General features: G+C 38.2%; 1 protein-coding gene across 1 annotated transcript in view; it reads right to left on the bottom strand.

The window, feature by feature from the left end:
* Window positions 1-14,288, bottom strand: part of SYTL3 (synaptotagmin-like 3) — a 28,921-nt gene extending 14,633 nt beyond the window's left edge. The window contains exons 1-6 of the mRNA XM_009577735.1: window positions 14,179-14,288; window positions 12,565-12,780; window positions 8,416-8,480; window positions 5,736-5,787; window positions 4,306-4,372; window positions 3,250-3,322 (exon numbers count right to left, since the gene is read on the bottom strand). Coding sequence (XP_009576030.1) covers window positions 3,250-3,322; window positions 4,306-4,372; window positions 5,736-5,787; window positions 8,416-8,480; window positions 12,565-12,780; window positions 14,179-14,288 — 583 coding nt within the window. The remainder of the gene's footprint in view (window positions 1-3,249; window positions 3,323-4,305; window positions 4,373-5,735; window positions 5,788-8,415; window positions 8,481-12,564; window positions 12,781-14,178) is intronic.
* Window positions 14,289-20,877: the final 6,589 nt, after the last annotated feature.

Raw genomic sequence — 20,877 nt, 5'->3', positions numbered from 1 at the left:
AACAGATGGAAGGCAAGCACTTGTCCCATTTTGTATAATTATATTTTGCCTACCTAAATCTTTCTTGCTGCTTCAACTGGAAATTTTACTCCTTGCTTCCTATCATTATAGCTGCTGCAAGGAATTGTTGTATGATATCAAATAGAGTTTCCTTGCAGAAGCAGCTACTACAGTCCCTACACATAGTTTGATTTGTAAAGCAGTTTGGTTTGGTTCAGGATAAAAGCAAGATCATTATAACAACATAAAGTGACACGACAATGGAAATTAGAAAGCAGAGCATACTGGAAAATATTTAGAAATTTATCCAAAATATGGATGAAAGGAGAGATATTACATACTCTGGTCCCAAGCCACATATAATTTTAAGAGCATGAGTAGCCCTCATTGACTTCAATAACATTACTCATATGGATAAGCTTATGTCCATACTTATGTACCTTATTGAATTAGCACTTCAGTAACATCTAGCTTATTGTCAAATAAATCTATAGGACAATTGGACATTTAGTGCACCACTTTTTGCTTCTTACTTCTCAGGGTACAGTCAGAACTTCACTTACAGGGAAGGGCAGCACTCATCCGTGATTTCTGAAGTTGAAAACTAGCAGGCTTAGCAGCAGACACTTTGTTGTAAATCCCAGATAGCCTCTCATAAAAAATTAATAACTTATAAGCGGTACATGAAATAGCTATCTTATGTTTAATTCATACAGAAGACATAAATGTTTCTCTCACAACATGAGCCTCTGTGGAGGAACCTCAGACAGCAGACAATATGTCGTTACGGTATTCAAAAACAATGGCACTCTTAAATGTGATTTTTAAAGCCACTTTGAGTTAGTTTTGTTCTTAGCAGCAATCAGTCCTCAGATGTTTACTGTACTCTGTGTGCACCATTAAGGCACCATGTGACATACTCATCCCTGACTGTAAATGAAACCAGGTTTTTAAAATACACAGTGACATCAGAGATCATAAAAGAGACTGGAGTGAGAGATCTAATGGAGTAGATACAATCTGAGTAGCTTGACCAGCAGTAGAAGCAGAAACACAAGCTTGCTCATGCTCTTTTAAAATGAACAGGTTACAGAACAGGTTACTGTGAGAAAGAAATGATTGTTCAGTTTTCATATCTATTCCCCCTTTGGCTTCTCTACTCAAATGGTCAGTAAGATGGACACTATCTCTAGTGCCAAGGGCGATTTTGCACTGCAAATAAAACTACAACCAGCAACTCATTTTACATTCACCAAATGGCAACCATTGGATTATAATCTCCTGTTGCTGCCAAACCACGCTGGAACAGGAGGTAACAGCATACAGAGCAGACTGTACAACACTGGCATTGTGCTGCATGCACTAATCCTTTGTTCCCGCTACTCTCACACACACACACTAGTTCCAGTGATAGAGTCAGAGGTATAACAAGGTTTATTTACTACAATACACAAGAGCTGGGTGTATTAAATACCTCTGCAAACCAGGACATTTTTTATTCAGATAAGATACAGAGTACTAACTTTAGACACTCATGACCGAAAGCATTTATCAGCACAGTACCAGGTTTCATTAAGAGGCCATATTGTCCGAAAGAGCTGTTTTCTTCAGTCAAGAAGCCCAAGTCTTTCTCTCTTTAAGACTTCCTATACTTTTTAATTATTGACTTCAGTGATTGCAACAGCCTGTTATTTTCTCACAAATGAAAAGGTTCTACCCTAACTGAGAATGATAGCACCTGCGTGGGGTTTCACATACAGCTGAACTGAGCTAACAACTTGCTGCCATCCCCCTCTGCAACCACTGCTCTTCCCTCCTCAATCCCTAGCTCCTGGCCACATGGCCCAGCACCCTCTGTTGTGCAGGCTCCAACATATATACCCTACCTTGAGCCTATTTAACTCACTAAACCAGCAGAAAAGTACCTATGTGTTTTGTCTGGGTTAATGTTCTGCCCTTTTAATTAGCTAAATCAGTTTCCAGAGGGGTCCAGAAACACTGGTGTTAATTCAAGTTAAGCGATGGCAGCATAAGGCCAGAAACAGAGAAAGAAGCAAGACTTGGGGGGAGTAGTACCTTCCTTTTGGTAGCAGTGAACTATTAAATTAGCTTGCTGCAGTCCTGACAGTCTTTACCAGTAACTGTGGGATATGACCAGGCTTCAAACTACCAGAAAGCAAAATAAATTACTTTGCATCTAATTCTGTGCTGCCTCAGCTATCCGCTTCCAGTAACAAAGTATCCTATGCCACCCTACACTGCGTTGCCGAGGGCCCTTGTGTCTTTGCATAGCTTTAATATGTGTTCACACAGACACACACTACATTTGTGTAGTTAAAGGAGAACAGGCCTTTAGGATGGGTGGAAGAAGTTAGAGGAAAGACCAAACAAGAGCTAAGACAAGAGTTAGGGGGAAAGGCAGAAAGGCACTAAAGCCAAATTTATTCAGGTCTAATCTCACATTTGGGGTTGTTTAAGACGAGGCTAGTAAGAAAACACTAAGGTTCATTCAAATACATGCAAATCTGCAAGCCCCTGTAATCTTCATAAGGCTCAGAAGTTGTTTTCCTCTGGTCACTGATGCCTTTAATTTGTTCTTCACAAAGGCTGGCCGTCCTCAGTGTAGTTAGCCTTAGAGGTGCATACACAGTCTGCACCCTAAAGAACAGCAGGCAGCATAATGAATGGAAGGAACCAAGAGTATCAGAATGAAAGAAGAGTTGTTAGGACTGGCTGGTTCTTAGAAATATGCACTGAAAAAACCCACACAACCAGACAGACTGAGAAAGAGGAAGGAAGTCCTCTTGAAAAGTGCTAGCGAATGAAAACATTAAACTCTATTTCCATTACATGATAGATTCTTTGACAGGGTCAGTTGGGGTTCAGTCAGATAGATAACACAAAGATCACTACAGTAGAAAGTGGTTATTACACTGTGCTAACATGAGTTAAATATACTGCATCTGAACACCGAGTAAACTTTAAAATAACATTATACAGTCTTTTCACATCTTTACAAGAAAGGCATTCTGGGTTGGTATCATCAGCTTGTTAAACAACTAGCAGAACGCTGAAGGAGAGTTAGACTTACTGTATTATTTTTCAGGTTGGCTCAGTCTTGGCATTAGTCATTTCAGCCATTACTTAATACCCTTTGTTTATAACTATTTTTTGGCCAATACTTTGGCAAAAAGATTGAAACATTTGACTACGTTACTCTAGAATGACAAAGCAGTGAAAGCTACTTACTTTTTATATGGGTTGTGAGAGACAAAAACAAGTTTTCCACAGATTTATTAAAACTTTTAGACTGTCTGAGTTCCTGCAAATGGGAGATGCCAAGAGTAAGAAAACACAAAATACATGCTATTTTAAAGTTTCCATGATCACATACCTACAGACCACATAACAATCAGATGGTAAGGCTGCAGCCCTTTGTTCACTTCTGTAGACAAATACATCTGAGGACATATGTTGACATGGTTGAAAACTGTCACACTAATGTATGGAGATGGAAAATAACCTTTTCAGTTTCATACTCTTTGATATATAACTGGAACTCCTTGTAGGAAGATCACATAGCAATTTCGTAAATAAAACTAATTACACCACTGATTTGTTGTAATGTATTTAATACTTCAGGTAGAAAAGTCTTATCTATTACAGATGCTCCTGTGCCTCTGAATCAAAGAGTTTTCATCAAACTCCAGGTAAGCACATATTAGAATGTTTACAGAATTGCAATGGGCTTCAAAACGAGGGCCTGAGGACCCAGTCCAAAATGAACTGAAATAGCAATTTAGTGCTATTTCGATGAGTTCTGAGCCATGTCCTACTATTCTGTCCACTAGAAACTGTATTGCAAAGGCAACCATCAAATTCACTGTTTTTCACTCAGTAATGAAAGTAACACATGGAATGATTGCTTTATAAATGACTATTGAATATCATAGGATCATGGGATCCTTCAGGCTGGAGTGGAGCTCAGAAGATGTCAGTCCAGCCTTCCTGTAGCGAGGCACCAAAAACTGGGTGCCAGTATTCTAGTGCCAAGTAGACAGGGTTAATCACTTCCCTCAAAAACTGAAAACTAACTGAAAACATCCCTCATTATAGACTCTGACCTTTCTCTCCTACTACCAATGCAGCATAAAAAAAAAGACAAAGGAACATAAGGCAGCATTTATATTGCAATACGATGCTACAGCAGTTGCTATTTACTGCATTTCTGTGGCTGGCCTTTTCATATGAATGACACCTTAAGAGGTGGGTGTATATGTATCTTTTGCAGATATGTACATTTACCGTCACGTTGCTTCCTGCTGTGGATTCTATGAAAGGAGGTGGAGTTGGAGGTACGACAGAAATTTTACTAGAAATTTAAGAGACAATAAACAGTGCAACAATTAATATATTATGCTAATAGACAGACAAATGAACCACATTCATGCACAGTATCTTTATTATCTGTCTTCCCTGCAATCTAAAGATCTGGGTTGAGATCCTGTGTCTTTAAGAGTTGCAGCACAGGCTTATTGCCTGTTTGTAAGAGTTAGGACAACCTTTCTATCTTCTCAATCTTGGGCTGCTCCAGGCAGAATTATTAATTTAAAACAATCAGGAAGACCTAATTTAGGACAGGCTTCCTAGACTTCTAGGAAGTATTACAATCTGCGTCCCGAATGTTAAAACACAATTTGTGTGTAACGCACCGCACCTCTGTTCAGAGATGTTTTCAGAAAACAGTCATCTTTCTTTACAATACTAAAAGGATCCCTCCTTGCCTGGGCCCAGAGCTGTTAGAGCCCCTTTACAGCATTCCAGCCATTTCATCTGTTGTAAATAGCCCAGGTCTGTGAAAGAAATCTAACTGTTACCTGACTGAATCTGTTATCACAGCACAGTCATGGACCCTAAAGGCAGCCGGTGAACTTCCTTTTTGATTCTCTTTTACCACATCTAGGTAAAAGTAAGTCCTTATGCAGCCTTGGTTAGGATCACATCTAGCTGATTATAAGTTTCTATCTTACGCAGCTATGCCTTGACAGATAATTATCATAAAATTGAGGCCATCTCTTTGCATCTTATTTTACTTTTTTTTTTTTTAAAGGAAGAAAGTTTCTTTTATACAATATAGTTTAAGTAGACTTATTTCATTATATATCACTGGTAATAAGTTAAGTATGGTCATGCTTAGGCCTCATGTCACAGTATTTATTCAGTGTAAACTGGATTTTTTACTTGTTCTAAGTTTTGGTAAGTGGACACGCCTTACTGAATACAGAGCTTCTTGTCTACTATTTAGTCTAAAGCTATCAAATCAGCAATATCTCCCATTGAGCAAATGATGCTGCTATTGCTATTATACCTAGTAAATAATTTTCATCTCTGATCATTCAAAAGTAGTGTGTAAATTTGAAAGATAATGGTGTAAACAGGTATGCAAAAAATATAAGCAGATATAATAAAAATACTGCACATCCCTTCATTTCAAGTAGGTAAGAAACTATTACTCTAAACATAGTACTCTCTTTTGTACTTGAGACCCTTTCTATGGATTGCTGAGAGATAAAAATAGTAATTTTTCTATGCTTTTATCATTTGTACTCCTAAAGTATTGAAATTCGTTTTTCATAATAAAAAAATACAAACAGCTGGCTGGTTTATAACATACAATGTATCGCCTATACAAACTCTCAGTGTCCTAGGATTATTTGTCCTTTTATGAGTCTTACCTCAGTTTCTGATAAGATTGCAAGAGCTTTGCACCAACTGTTTCATGTCTGCCTGTGAAGGAGGAAAAAAAAAAACACCCAAAGGTCATTCAGCAACAACAGCAGTTACTAATGCCTAAATAATACTTTTTAAAATCAGTGCCTTTTCAGGAACTGATTTACAGAAGCTCATGTACATGCAAGTCAGGAGTGGAATCAGCCCCGACCTGACATATCGGCGTACATGCCAAGCAACACGCAAGTTTCTTCTGTACCACAAACTCTATCATGATTTCACCTTCACCACTCACAGGTGACACGTTCAGACCAGCTCTTCACAAATGCTGAGGGCAATCACGTACGGGTGCTAACAGGCCCATTCCTACAGGTTGCTAAGTGCTCTCAGCCTCCTGAGGTCCAGGAGGCAGGTAGTGCATGGGCCCATTGCACTGAAGCACACTTCAACCATAAAACTCAAACACTATGGAGAGCTTGAAAATGTGTCCAAGAGTAGGCACATGGTCATCTCTTGCATCTTATGAAAAATTCTTTTCACTTTTCCTACTAGAGATCTGAACAATCATGAAAACGCATGACTAGTTCACAAACATGAACAAACCCCTTTGCTAAGGCCATTCCTGCGGGGAAATAGCAACCATGACACGTTCCTCAGGTGAGCAGCCACATGATGTAAAGAACACCAAGGAGCAAGCGCTCCATCAGGCACGAACAATGAAGACTCATAAAAATGTAGTTTGCTCCTGAGTGACTGCCAACAGAAAGAAGGGCCAAATGCATGTAACAAATGGCCAACTGAAAATATCTGGAGTGGCTTTAGTCACTAATCATTCCTAATATAGAAAGCAGCATGTGATCTATGCTTTGCTGAAGATATCATTAACTATAATATATTACTTATATATAAGTAGCAGACCTTAGTGGTGGTAAAAACAATAATCAACTTATTAATGTTACAAATTTCAGTTAGAACTCCAGACTTAATGCTCTGTTATTAATAAGTAATATTTGGTATCTTGATTTATTGCAGCATTAATTAATTTCTTAGATTTTTAATTTATTAGTCACTAAGGCAACCTACCACTTCTATGAAAATATGATTTTTATTCTTTAGGTAGAAGCTACACAAAATTAATAAAAAGCATACTGATGTAACTTTTTTTTTTAACTCCGCAACACGAGAAAACTTCACTGTAACATGTATTTTTTCAGTTAAACTTACTTTACAGTGAATACTTCGCTTGTGTTACATTTTCAAACCAAAAGAGGGCACTGTCTCTCCAGGTTTGAAGGATATATACTACGGCTGCTGTTTCAAAAGTTTGCCATTTTTTAACCCCTTTAATTACATCAGTTGGTCTAATCAAACGAAGTAAAAAAACCCTATTTCTCCCTGCAAGCTCATCTTCTGTATATCCTTAGATCCTTGTGACTTCAACAGTATTACTATTAGACTAACTAAGCAAAATGCTTCAAGCACCCACAAAGCTTTGATAATGCAAGGTGAGAATTCATTTACTTTACTGGAAAGAGGGACAGTCAGTATCTTGCAATATCAGATTCAGTGTCTGAGAACAACATAGCATTTTCCAATAACTGAGAGAGATTGTTAAAATTACTGGCTTTACACTTGCTGAAAAGAATATGAGGGAAAATTATTAACAATGGTCATGGGATACAAGAGTGCTTTAAAAGATCAGTCAACTAATACCTAAAATCAGAAATTGTGTTAGGTCGAATGGAATTCAGTGAAATCTTTCAAATTTTAAATTAATTGTTTTAGCAGGAACTGTAGTTCAGTTTCTTAACATGCTACCTGCTGTCTTTCGTGAATACCTACTACCCAAAATTTGCCTGATTACGTTTTTCCATTTATAAACTTTTTCCTATTCAAGTTTCCCAAGAGATATTTAAGGTCCAGTGCTTTCCTTTTTACCAGCTGTTCTTAAATCTAGATACCATGCAGATACTGGAAATGAAACCGTAACATTTAGCTACAGACAGGCACGAAGTGAAATAGTTAAAGAGGAAGGAAATCCTCTCCCCCTTCCTAGTCATTGTAGGTGAAAACGAAGACTAACAGCCCCTTCTTTGGTAAAACACATTCTCCATAGGGCAATCCATCCACATCCTCTATAATTTGTTTTAGGGCCTTGTATTTTTAATTGCACAGAAAAGACTGAACACAAGGCAACGGCACAGCTGGCTTAAAGTAAAGAAGCAGTAAGCTTTTAGCTCTCTGTTGATTTATAGCTATACATGTTTTTCTTTATCCCATTCAGTCATTTCTTTAAGCTTTAGAACTTTCTCAGTGAAAACAACTAAAGTTTTAACTTTGACAGACAATAGATGCAAGATCATTTCCTTCCTGCACATATATTTTAACATTTCTATATTTATTTCATGTCATTGTATAGAAGCCTTACATGCTTATTAATTCAAATTGATATGGCCAGCAATTTTCTTATTCTTATTACTTATACAAAATAAAGTATACTTTTAAATGCATTCTGCTAGTTTGTGTTTGTGTTTTATTTAGTGCATGGACAAACGCACTGCATGAGAATTTCTGACAAATCTCTCACCAAGTGGAAGAAAGATTAAATACAGTGGCAGACTACATTCTGTGTTTCTCTTAGATTAGGACATCACACAGCAGTTTATGGTCTGTTCCAACGATTACCTTCACCTGGATATTTCTTTGCTCGTTCCTCGAAGAACCATTCACCAGCCTTTACTTTCACATCTCTGAAAAACACGCAAAAGACATTTGAATCAACATTTTCCAAACTGCATTTCTTCAAATGTTTGATAACTGTTTAACAATCCAACAATCCTTCTTGATCCTACCATAAAACTAGGATTTCATGACTGCTCACTCCATTGACTGATTTTGCTGTGCATCTGCAAACAAAGGATTCCTCCCCTCCATTATTTTTTTTCCCCCTTTTTGCTATGTAGGACTGCCCATGGAAAGCAATAAATGCTGCTCTAGGCATTGCTCTGAAGCCAGGAGTCCTGGGTCCACTCCAGTCCATACAACCAACTTGCATAACAGCCCCAGGCCACTTGTGCTGACACCACTGCTTACAGCTGCAGCCCAGCCTGAGGAGCAGGGAAAGTCAATGATAGAGGATACTCTCCCAAGCAGAACTTGGGATGGCTACCAGGGAGCACTGAGCTCCACAACCCTGATGGTGTGACTGCTTCACAGCCCATCTCTCTCCGTTTTGTGGAGACTAACATCAATGATGTCCACATCATACATAGGCACCAGGATCACAGGATCAGAAAAGTAACGATTAACAAGTATAAAATTATATCAGACTAAATAGCTCTGTCAAGAGCAGTTTTTCAGCAGATTGACTCTTGCATTTTGTTGCCTCCAACTGAATTAGATGAAGTCTGCAATCTGAACTAATCCATTATTAAGGAGGCAAAAAAAATCTTTAACTGAGGATAGGATTCTCTGGAGTCTTCAGTTTCCAAATTCTCATCTAAATGTCTTACTAATTTTGGGGGCATATATAATATCTCTGTTCCTTAGGGATTTTCTGATGCTTATTGTAGGATGAAGTCCCACTGCAAAAATTTCCTCAGTGCAGGCACTGCTAAACTTTCTTCTCTACCCAGTAGTTCATTTTCCTTCTATGAATCTCTTTATTACCATTCCCTCTGCCAAACTTGCTTGAAATTGGCAACAACATACAGACAGTAAATTCATGTAGGGCTTGCCTCCTTAAGAAAACAAAATCTCTAAACACGAGAGCTATACTGATATCCACCAAAGGCCAGGCAACAAAACCCCTGGGTCTGCCATTTCACACCTCACCTTACTCTACGTTAAATAGACAAACTATAGGTAGGATGCTGTTTGTTCTTTCTGTGGCTTGATTTTAAGGCATTTTAGGCATTTAAAATACACCTTTGTAAGTAGCAATGCAGAATATTAAAAAAATTCACTACCTGTGTAGATTGTACTATTTATTTACATGCCTAACCATAGATCCTTGTGCATAACTGAACACAGATGAGTTTGAAAATTAGGTTAAAATAACTTTGAGACAGGATACTTATTTACTTTGGATGGATCTATTAACTAATAAATGTCTGAAATCTCTGGCTGCACTAGATCTTCAAGGGCTCTGCATAGGTAGTGCCTCGATTCTCATCTCCAGCCTTCCCTTTATGTTCTTCCCACTACCCATGGTTACCTTCCCGGAGTTTAATCTCCAGTTCTGCCAGGCTCATGTGATGATTAGACCACTCACAGGATGAAAACAGATCTGGAAATACCCTGGTTGATTGGTTTTTTTGGTTTTTTGGGGTTTTTTTTAGGCTGAAGAGTGTATTAAGCTAAGGTATGACCAAATGTGTGACAACGAAGCTGATAAAGAATTATCCTTGTCAGGTAAAATAGACTAACCACCTTCAAAGCAAATGTCTTTCTAGACTCCTAGAAGACACGATTCCCTTAAAAAACACACTATTTAAGAGATGCCTCTTCCTGGTGAAAGATACAAACTTTGTCAGTCCACAAGGCTTTTTAAATATACTCTAGTGGTAACCAAGGCTCAAAATTACGGTTGCTCAGGACTTGAAAATCAGCTCTTAAGTTTCTTAATTACCCTATTTTTCCCTCACTGGAGTAAACAAAAGGTGCTGAGTAGCATTTACCACACTGCTGCACTCCCTACCCTTCTTGAGATTTGCAGCCTTGATATAAAGCTCACTGAAGGCAACGGAAAAAGCCTGACTGATTTTAACGGACTTTGCATCGTGACTAAACAAGATCAAATGTGCTGTCTCTTTGCTATAAAGAGAATTTCAATGACAGCTGAAGAATTCCTCTACATTAGCAAGACAAAAAAAGTAATTTCCTCAAGAAAAAGTAAAAATGTGCTTTAATTCATTTAAATAATGCTTTCCTGGTTTTACCATTAAATATCTGGACAAGCTTTTGAAATAATTAAGTGTGCGCGGCACTATACAAGGCAGCTTAACAACTAGGTACTCTCTAGAGGGGATTTCCACTGTGGCCACCAAATAACTGGAAACCAATTTAAAAGAAAAGGAAGTGGAGGGAGGTATCTAGAAGAGAATACGGAAAGCTAACTTTTTAACCTTTCCTTTTAGTGCTTATAGTGTGAAGCACAGATAGTGAAATATACGCATCAAAATTAAATAACTGCTTTGTATCAAATATAGATGGAGCTAATCTGCCTATTTTATGTACAAATCGCAAAATAAACTGAGGATTCGGAGAACACATTTTTAGTGATAGTTCATAGTCTCTTCCAAACTATAGAAAATTACTTCAAACTAGTAGTAGAAATTCATTTAGCTTAAGAACAACACCTTGCCTTACATTTCTCAGGCATTATTTAAATCTCATTTTGGCATCCTAAGAGGGAGTAAAGTGGTGCATTAATCTTGTGTTGGCATAAAGTAAAATTTCATCCAAATCCTTACCCTTTGTACAGGGATATATAGCATCCATCACAGCTGTTGATTCATTTTCAAAACTATCTTTCTTTGTCTACATAATATTATTTTTCAACCAAGGTGGAAATATAGCTAAACCATTTGGTTTAGAAAGGTTCTGATGAATAGGAGGGACTATGATGGAGTATTTTGATATAAAAATGGTACCAATACAGTAAAAGAAAGATTGTTTCCTGGAAAACAAAATCAAGGTGACATAGTAAAAGAAAAAAGAACTAATTCAAAGTAAATGAATTTGGATTTCTGACTGCGTTTAAACAATTCCTGATAATGTTATTAATGCTTTTTGCTTTTTAAACGTATATGAAACATGACTTCAAATCATTCATCAATCCAGGTTCCTCACTTCTGTAGTATGAGGCAAAAAAATCATGATTAGGAAATTGTCAAGAAATTGGCTATTATTATGGTTTAACCTGGCAGGCAGCCAAACACCACACAGTCGCTTGCTCACTCCCCCCACCTCCAGTGGGATGGGGAAGAGAATCGGAAAAAAAGTAAAACTCGTGGGTTGAGATAAGAACAGTTTAACAAAACAGAAAAGGGAGGGAAAATAATAATAATAATAATGATGATAGAATATACAAAATAAGTGATGCACAATACAATTGCTCACCACCTGCCGACCGATACCCAGCCAGTTCCTGAGCAGCGGTCGCTGCTCCCCGGCCAACTCCCTCAGCTTATATACTGAGCATGATGTCATATGGTATGGAAAACCCCATTGGCCAGTTGGGTCAGCTGTCCTGGCTGTGCTCCCTCCCAGCTTCTTGTGCACCTGGCAGAGCATGGGAAGCTGAAAAGTCCTTGACTATGTAAACATTACTCAGCAACAACTAAAACATCAGTGTGTTATCAATATTATTCTCATACCAAATCCAAAACACAGCACTATACCAGCTACTAGGAAGAAAACTAACTCTATCCCAGCCGAAACCAGGACAGCTATACTACACCAAAACACAGCACCTTCAGCAACTTGTTATGATGCACCAGTTCAGTATTGAGTCAGGGGAAGGAGTTCTATCTACAGTTCAGAAACTAACAACTGTTCCTATGTTTTGCCATTATCATCTTTGCCACACTATCTCTGGCCTACCCTGAGGATCCGTTTTGCTAAGTACAGGAAGGGAAATCCTGACTACATGAAGTATAACGCAAAATTCCCATCAATTTCATTGCTACCAGGACTTCATCCAACATTTTCATTCCACCAGAGGCTTTGTTTCATTAATTGTTTAAATCAACAGATACACACAAAACCAGTGTGCATCCACCAGATAACCAGTGTAAACCAGCACTTATCCAAACCAGTGAAATTTCTTACCCATGAGCGTAACAAACAGTGCATTTCCAAAGGCATGGATTCAGGCAGACACGGCATTCAGAGCACACGCGATGGCTGCACCCATTGCATACTGCACCTCTGTTCATCAATAACCCAAGCGATTTCTGACAGCGAGCACAAGATCTCTCCTGGTATTCATGGCTTACATTTCTTGCCCCTTTCCACCGAAGCTGCTGCAGCTGCAGTTTCAGTTTCCTAATCCCCCAGGTAAAGAAAAAAAAAGATAAAAAAATTAAATAGACCAAAACCCCCATGTAAGTTACGAGCTAATACCCCTGTTGTGCAATATCATTACTAATGGGAGATACGCCCTTAAGTTTGACCTCAATTGAGCACTGTCTGAAGGCATCTACACACAGCATTTTTGCACTGTGACTGTATATGCAACCGCAATTGTGCATATAAACAGAGTAATAGTCTAGTATAAATGGTGTTCATGTCAGTTACGCACGCTCAGGGCAGGGCACCAAAATTGTGTATGCAAGTGATTATGTATTCACATACAAAAACAGAGACTAAATGGTGCTCCCTTTCATTTGATGATGTTTTTTGTCATATCTATCCAAAAATCAAATCTTTTATCAAGTACAAATAATCATAACAAATGCATCATCTGAAAGTTAAATAAAAAACACATCGGACCAAAATATCGAAACATCTCCCTTTCATTAACTTTGCTTCCATTACATGTACCAATAATCAAAATCTATGCTTTTAATTGTTAGCTACATCATCAATAGTCATCAGGGATTTTCTAACCAATTCAGACTTTTTTTATAACCGTTTACTTACGTTTCACAATCATTTAATATGTTCAGCAATACTTCCATAAATCTTTGCTGTAAACAAACTTTAAGTTTCTACATTTAACAGACTAAAAATTTCTAACTTAGCAACACAAATACCCTGTTTTACATCGGGATGCAACACGATAAAGCAGGGTACAAGCTGCAAGGAAATCCTTGCCCTAGCCCTGATATAAAGCAAATAAAATGCTGGAGGATTATCCCTTATCCTTCACGATTGAGATACTTGCATAGTGTGAAATAATTAAATAGAATCCTTTTCCTAACCAATGACACCTATTGACACTAGTAACAACCTCCGAGACAGTGTGGTGTGCTTGCAAGCTGTTGTATGTGAGAAGGGACACCGATGGATTCAGCACAATGAGCATGTATCCAATGATTCTTAACTCCATTCTTGACACACCGTAAGTTAAATAAGCCAGCCAAAGATCTGAACACGTTCTGTGTTACAAGGACTATATAGGCATACATAGGAACATGATGCGAATGCTATAAAGCCTTCATAGAAAAAATACAGGCAGCAACTGAACTTTCTATGAAGGCTAGAAATAAAATTCATCAAACAGATTATTCACTGAACAGTATTTGCTCATCTTTACTGTAGAATAGTCAACAGTATGGTAAATCCAAGAGGCTCTGTATAACCCTTAGTTTTCCCAAAGAATAAAAAGGCATTAGCTAACAACAAGTTAAAAAAAGGAATACATTTGGAAGGACAGCAAAGAGGAAGAGTACTTCTGAGAAAAAAGGAAGAGAAATACAGGAATAGGGGAACAGCAGATACCTTATTCTTTCCTCTTCTGTTTTTCTCACCATCTGGTCACGGTACAGGACTTCCAGAACAGCCTCTCGTTCCAATTCCTTAAGGAAGTTTAGATTAAATTCACAGGCCATTTTCCCCAAACTTCACTTATTTTGTAGACTCCTGTCCTATGGTTCTACTACATCCAGAACGATGGATACTACTTTATAGAGTATAACGTGGTCTGAGCGTTTACTAAGTGCCTGCGCTCTTACTTGATTGGTGATATGTTTCACTGTGTCATACGCTTGAAGAGAAAAATAACCCTGTCTGTCTTCACACAAGTTATCATTTGAGTGTCTCTGCAACCCAGGGAATATGAACAGTTAGCAAGGTCATAGCAGTCTTGTCTTTTTCACATGAAAGAACTTCTTGTTCTTTTCTTTTTTTCTTTTTTTGCTGAGAGTGGTTCCAAAAGATATGAGAGCTTGCAGCAAGGTCCCAGATAGGGCTTTAACTGTCACCAGATGGAGGGACAATTCACCAAGAGATGGTGTAAAGGAGTGGGGGGAATGTTATTTTTTATTTGGTCTTGTAGATTTGGGATTTCTGGGCCTAGGGAAAAAAAGAATACATGTTATTATCTCTTCTCCTCACCTCCTCAAGACTTTTCAAATAGTACGTGAAGACCACATTTTGCTATACTCAGACCTTTCATGCACTAATTCAGATACAGGAGAGGTTTTAAGACAGTCCCGTTCTTCAGACAGTCTCACCATATTGTCCATTAACACTCAGCCACATACCTTCACATTTTTTGTATAGTCAACATAAAACAACCAATAAAGAAGCTTAAGTTAGTTTTGAACACAGGCCCACAAGCCCCATGACCGGAAAAGTCATACTGGTTGAGACAAAAATGCCCCTTTGTAATCTCATCTTATTGGAAAGACAAAACACAAGCCTAAGAGGAAAGAAGGAAAGACACCCTCTAAGAGTCACTTCTACCAATTACCTATGTCTGTTAAGTCTAGATAAACAGTATAATACACAATAATGCTATTATCTTTGTTAATACACACAAACACTAAAGAGTTAAGATATATATAATTTCTAGCTCAGTGCACTAACTGGCTTCAAACTGGTGATGTTAATGTACAAATATATGAGAAGTATAAAATTAAAACAGAATCACAACTGTATTTTGGATATATTCTGTGACCTTCACTTTTGTAAAACTCCCACTAAACTAGAAAATAATTTTAACACACTTTGCAGCAAAGCAGAGAAAGAAAATGATTATTCAATCTAATGCAGCTTACACACCATATTCAGTTTTAATACTACTGTCTAGTGTGTATTACAAGAAACGTAAGAGAGTTCCACTTATGGTACACCAAACATTAAAGATGTGTATATGAAAACTGGTTAAGTGTTTCAAACTTAATCTTAACTAAATACATACAGTCAGGCTCTAGGCCGAAGGTCTAGACACCAGGACAGAAGGGTAAAGCTTTCCCAAAGCAGTTACTGGTGCTTCACTGAGGGACCTCAGCTGAGAATCTGACCAACTATCTGCATAGCTGGATCATTATTTTAAAATACTGAGTTTTAAGATTAAAAAAAAAAAAAACAAACCACCAAAACTTCAGATATATAGTGGCAATGTGTTTTTGTCGGTGGAGGGAATTACTTTACATACAGCTTACCCCAATTAAGTTACTTAATTTCACACAAAAAAAGCAGGAGGTGATAATTTGTATTTATACACAGTATGCATTCCATTCTTTTATATTTTTTCATGAAACCCTTCAACAGACACTAAAAAGACAAAGCATTTCACAGAAGCAGTGTTAACAAAGAAAAAAAAAAAGATTGGTTTCCTGTGGAAACAAAAGAGACAGAGATAGGCATAATCATATTTTATTTCCTTACCAACTGCAATTTCACAGGAAATTACTCAGTTGAAACCTAAAAAGCCTGAGCAATTTTTTAACACAATATATGTAATTTTCAAAGGCCCCTGCATCCTTCACCTGCTTTCATCTTTTACCTCAAGAATACTTCCCAGGATTGATGAGCATGTTTAGAGCCTTCAAATCCATTTAAGTCAATACAATCTGAAAGAGCAGTCAGTACAAACTTGGGGACCTCTGCACTCTACCGCATACCAAAACACTCATTACAGCATAAGTTATGTTTTCTATAAACTCCTAGGATTTCCAAAGGCTAGCATATCTACAATGTCATCAGAAAATCCTGATGAAGCACCAGTAAAAGCTAGCAAATTCATGACAGTCATTATTAGGTGGATCCAATAAAATCGCTCTAGTGATCTTAAAGAAAATATATGAATGTCTTACAGACCTATCAAGAACGTGCCACTGTAAAACAGTTACTAAGAGCAACATCTGCAGTTAAGCAAGCACAGAAATAGTTGCTATTTGATATCTCCTTCAAATTCTTTTAAAAAGGACTTTCTCCCTTCTTCACAGAAGGGCACAAAACAAGCCTGTTTTGGGAAATGAGTTTCAGATGACATCTTAGTGTATGAAAGACATTGAGGGCATACAGAATCTTAGTTAGAGATGCATATAAATTCTTAAAAAATTATGTTTTCAGCTATTCAAGCCTGCACAAATTTAAATGGTGCGAGGGAAGGAACAGCTTGGAGCCTCCCCTTCTTTCCACTTTGTCTTGCTCACAGCTATTCCCCCTGGGAGACATGGGTTCTGCCCTAGCTAGGGCAGGATTCTTCAGAGGGGCATTCAACCTCAGCCTGTCAGCAAACACCATCACCAAAACCAGCTGGTCTATTGCTACACTTCATATCCTATTCACAGTGATAAATCATAAGCACTGAATCTAATGCCAGCAGTAGACTGCCAACAGGGACTAGGATGGAAAGACTAGGATCATCTTCTGGCACCAAACAACAGAACAAACTTACTGCAGAGCGAAGTGCCAGAGGCCCTACGTCCTACAGTATCTGCACTATGCAGAGAGGAAAAAAGCCACCGTGGCTCTCTCACTGCAAGATTATAGAATCGTAGAATGGTTTGGGTCTCACACACTGCAGAGAATAAAGCTTAAAATACATCATGTAGCCAGCAGCTCTATCAATATTGCACCTGGACATTCCTACAGTTTGTGTTTTTTTTAATCTTCATGAAGACTTAAGCTCAGACAATCATTGTGTTCTGTCAATTTTTCTTGCACATTCAAAGATAACACAAAATTTAGCTTAATGATGAGGTAGCTTTAAGAATAAATAAAGTACTATATCCCCCAAAATGAAAGGGATAACCCTTATGCCCCACAACAGACTTGAGCTCATAATCATTTCACAGAGGTGTTCAAATTGGACTGAAAAGCTCTCTACTTTCCTAACAGAAAAAAGAGCTTTTCTAACACCAAAAGGTGTCTGCATTAGATTAGTTTTCTGGCAGTAATAAAGAAGTGGTGTTTTCAGTAATGATGCTTCTTGACAGTAAAAAACAATTTTAAAAACCTTCACAGATGCCCTCTTTTCATGTTTACCCATCAAATCCAGCTAACTAGCTGTTTTACACGGTCAGCTAACCTCAAAGCCACACATCTTCTATGTAAAACCAAAAGCAACAGCAACCACATTAGTAAATACCATGACACTTCTCCCTTTTCAGCAAAAAGCTCACATAAAATATTTTGTTCAAGCATTATTTTAAATTATGTATTTAAAATTATCCAGTGTCAGGCACCTTGCGGATGGATCAGTAGCTTTCTGAAACTATCATGTGAAGTCTCAAAGCCATCGTAAAGGAGATGGGACGACCAACGTGGTTATGTCTTAGGAGAGGAAGACATGCACGCACACAGTGCAATCTCAGCAGACCATGCTTTTTTCTTTTATATCAGGCTAAAATAGTATGTAGTTATATAACTGAAGAGCAATCAAAAGACCTACCTAGACAAGGTTAAGTTTGCAAAAGGTAGCTTATTTTTGAAGTTTTTTAACTTAGAACTGCCTGACTTAGCAAGCTACTTTTTCTCAAAGCAATTTTGCATGTAATGTATTGATCTCCTTTCAGATCCTTAAGCATTAGCAAAATAATGACAATTAAATAAGTATAAATAAACTGATCTTCTAAAGTCCCAGCCTTCATTGACTTGAGATAATTGGATTACTTCATCCATTAACCCAGAAGATGGATGTAATACATCAGTAGCTAGGACACAGATTAAAGAGGTTCAGAGTAAAAATGATCACCATAGCTCCTGGAATGGCTATTTTCTATTCTGCAGAGGCCAATCACATAAATTTATTCTTAATTAAGAAAATTACAAGTGTTATTTTATACTACCTGGCTGCAACAGTTTTATTTTCACATCCTTGCATATACACATGCAAATTATTTATAACTTTTTTGATAATGTTTTACCAAAGTGATGTCTTGTGATTTTAATAATATTCCACCCCAGCACTTAAAGTAAAAAACCAACCAACCAAAAAAAAACCCACACAAACACTTCTTTAAGTTCCAGTTGTGGTCTTTCCATGAAATCTTTGCAGTTTAAAAAACACCATCCCAGTAAGTAAAAATGCATCCCCTGTGCAATGTCATCTAGAACAAATTAAAAAGATGTCCTTACCTTTTCAGCAGACAACAAAGAAAGATGCGTGGAAGTAAACTGCTTTTAAGAGATGAGTAGCACTTTTATTATTTATTTATCTTTCCTTAAAGAAAACCGGTGGCTGTTCTCCACCCCCTTTCCTTCCTTTGGGCACTGAAATTAGACTTAACGTATGTACAGAGAAGCATCCCCAACACAGCTAAAAGCAAATGCACTCAAAGAAGAGCTCTAGTGTTACAACAGTTTTTGCCACGTCTCTGGTTTTGTTACCAGCAACAGCAACTAGCAGTCAAAGAGAAGTTATTCATTTCTCTAACATTAAAAAGAGGCTCAGCACAAAAGACTATAAAAGCTGACTGATATCATCAAAATATGTTCAGTCTTCAAGCCACACACAGGAAGAGAAGTGGGCTTTGAGTTCTACATCATTTCTTTTTCTGGTACCATAGATGTGAAAATAGTACTAACCTCAATGTCCCCAGGACTCGCACAGAAAACACCAGTTGTATCATAAACAGTTATTTCCTGGAAACAAAATAGTTTTCTACTCAGATCTGAATGACAAAGCGATTAGCATAGATAGAAGTTCGAAAGAATTCATTTTTTATGCATCTGTGAAAAGTAAAAAATTATTTTACCTCACAACTGGTAAATCTGATGTCAGATAAAGATTAAAAGTTGTAACATTTGATTTGGATATCCCAGTTCAGTCTATTACAGAACCAAGTGTGAGCAAAGAAGTTCAAAATTACATCCAAATTATTTCAAATTCTGGAGAAGAGAGTCTGTTCTTGCAGGTTGATCTCCTTCCTGGCTCTACAGGTAAACTGTATGTACAACGCAGAAACCCTTCTTAGTATTTTGGGTGTTTTAAGAAATATTCATTTTATTTAAAATTAAACAAAGCACTGTGATTCTATTTACATGGCAAAATTAATCAGCCTGCAATTTTAGAAACTCATTAAATTCAATAGGTTCAAACACTTCCACCTGTGCATGTCAAATTTAATCACCTTCTTCAACCACATCACTGAATAGAAATCAACTGTTAGTGGGGTACAGAGCTAAGCCCTACAAAGAGTATTTGGATTACTTGGGCCTTCATTTCAGGCAAAACTTTAACTAAATGAAAGACCAGAAATAACCTGAGGATTGTAACTACCCACAGCGACACATTTGTAGTATCACAAAGCCAGCCTGGGGAAAGTTAGCTGTACTGCCAGCTTTCCCCTAATATTTAACCAAAGCCTTAATTGCCACTCTTTCACCTCATTTTATTTTTCCCTCTCACTCCTGGACATGGAAAACTGCTGCAGTATTTTGTATGTGCTAAGAATGTAACCAAGTTACAACCTTTTGTTCTTTTGGATAAACAAGCACCGCTTGTTCAGCCTTCCCATAGTCCTCCCTTTTTTGTCTCTGCTTCCTGCTCGGTGGGAGCAGCAAGCACAGAGCTGAGAGGAGAGGGGCCGAGGGCGAGCTCAGCAGCTTTGGGGGCGCCCGGCACCCAGCTGCGGTCCTGCCATATCCCAGCAGGTTGAGAAGAGCGGGTGCTGCCCGCAGGGTGTCCACACAGTCCCAAAGTGAGGTGACTGGTCAGGGTTGTCTTCTTCATGAGAAGCAGGAGGCAGGGCCAGACCCGGGGCTGGAGACCAGGTCAAAACATAGGACCGAGATCTGCCGAAGAGACAGGCCTGGAGCAGAGGGTGTGGGGCGGGGGCCACAGCTGAGGCTGATCAGGGCAGCTGAGGCCTGTCTGTGCACTTGGGGCCCCGAGGCTGTAACTCACTCACGACCTTCTTGAAATACAACGCCTAAGACTAGACACAGTATTCCCCGTGAGGCCTTACTGTGCAGAGTATAGTAGAAATGCTGCTTCCCACATCCTGCAAGCTATACGTCCATTTACATATCCCAGTACGGCATCTCCTTTTTTAACAGCAGCATCGTATGACAGACTGAGGTGAATTGTGCCTAATACACTCCCCTACTCTCTTGTCTATGGAACGGCTACCAAGTGAGCTGGTCCTGCCCTGTCTGCATTTATAGAGCTGGTTATTCCTGCCTCAGCAAAGGCCTTTGCACTTGCCTCCAGTAAGTTATTTTCTCCTTCGTTCAGACTATTTC

Source organism: Fulmarus glacialis, unplaced genomic scaffold (genome assembly GCF_000690835.1).
Source record: "Fulmarus glacialis isolate BGI_N327 unplaced genomic scaffold, ASM69083v1 scaffold105, whole genome shotgun sequence".
Taxonomy (NCBI): domain Eukaryota; kingdom Metazoa; phylum Chordata; class Aves; order Procellariiformes; family Procellariidae; genus Fulmarus; species Fulmarus glacialis.
Note: the sequence above shows the minus strand (reverse complement) of the source record. Positions and strands in the feature narration are given on the sequence as shown.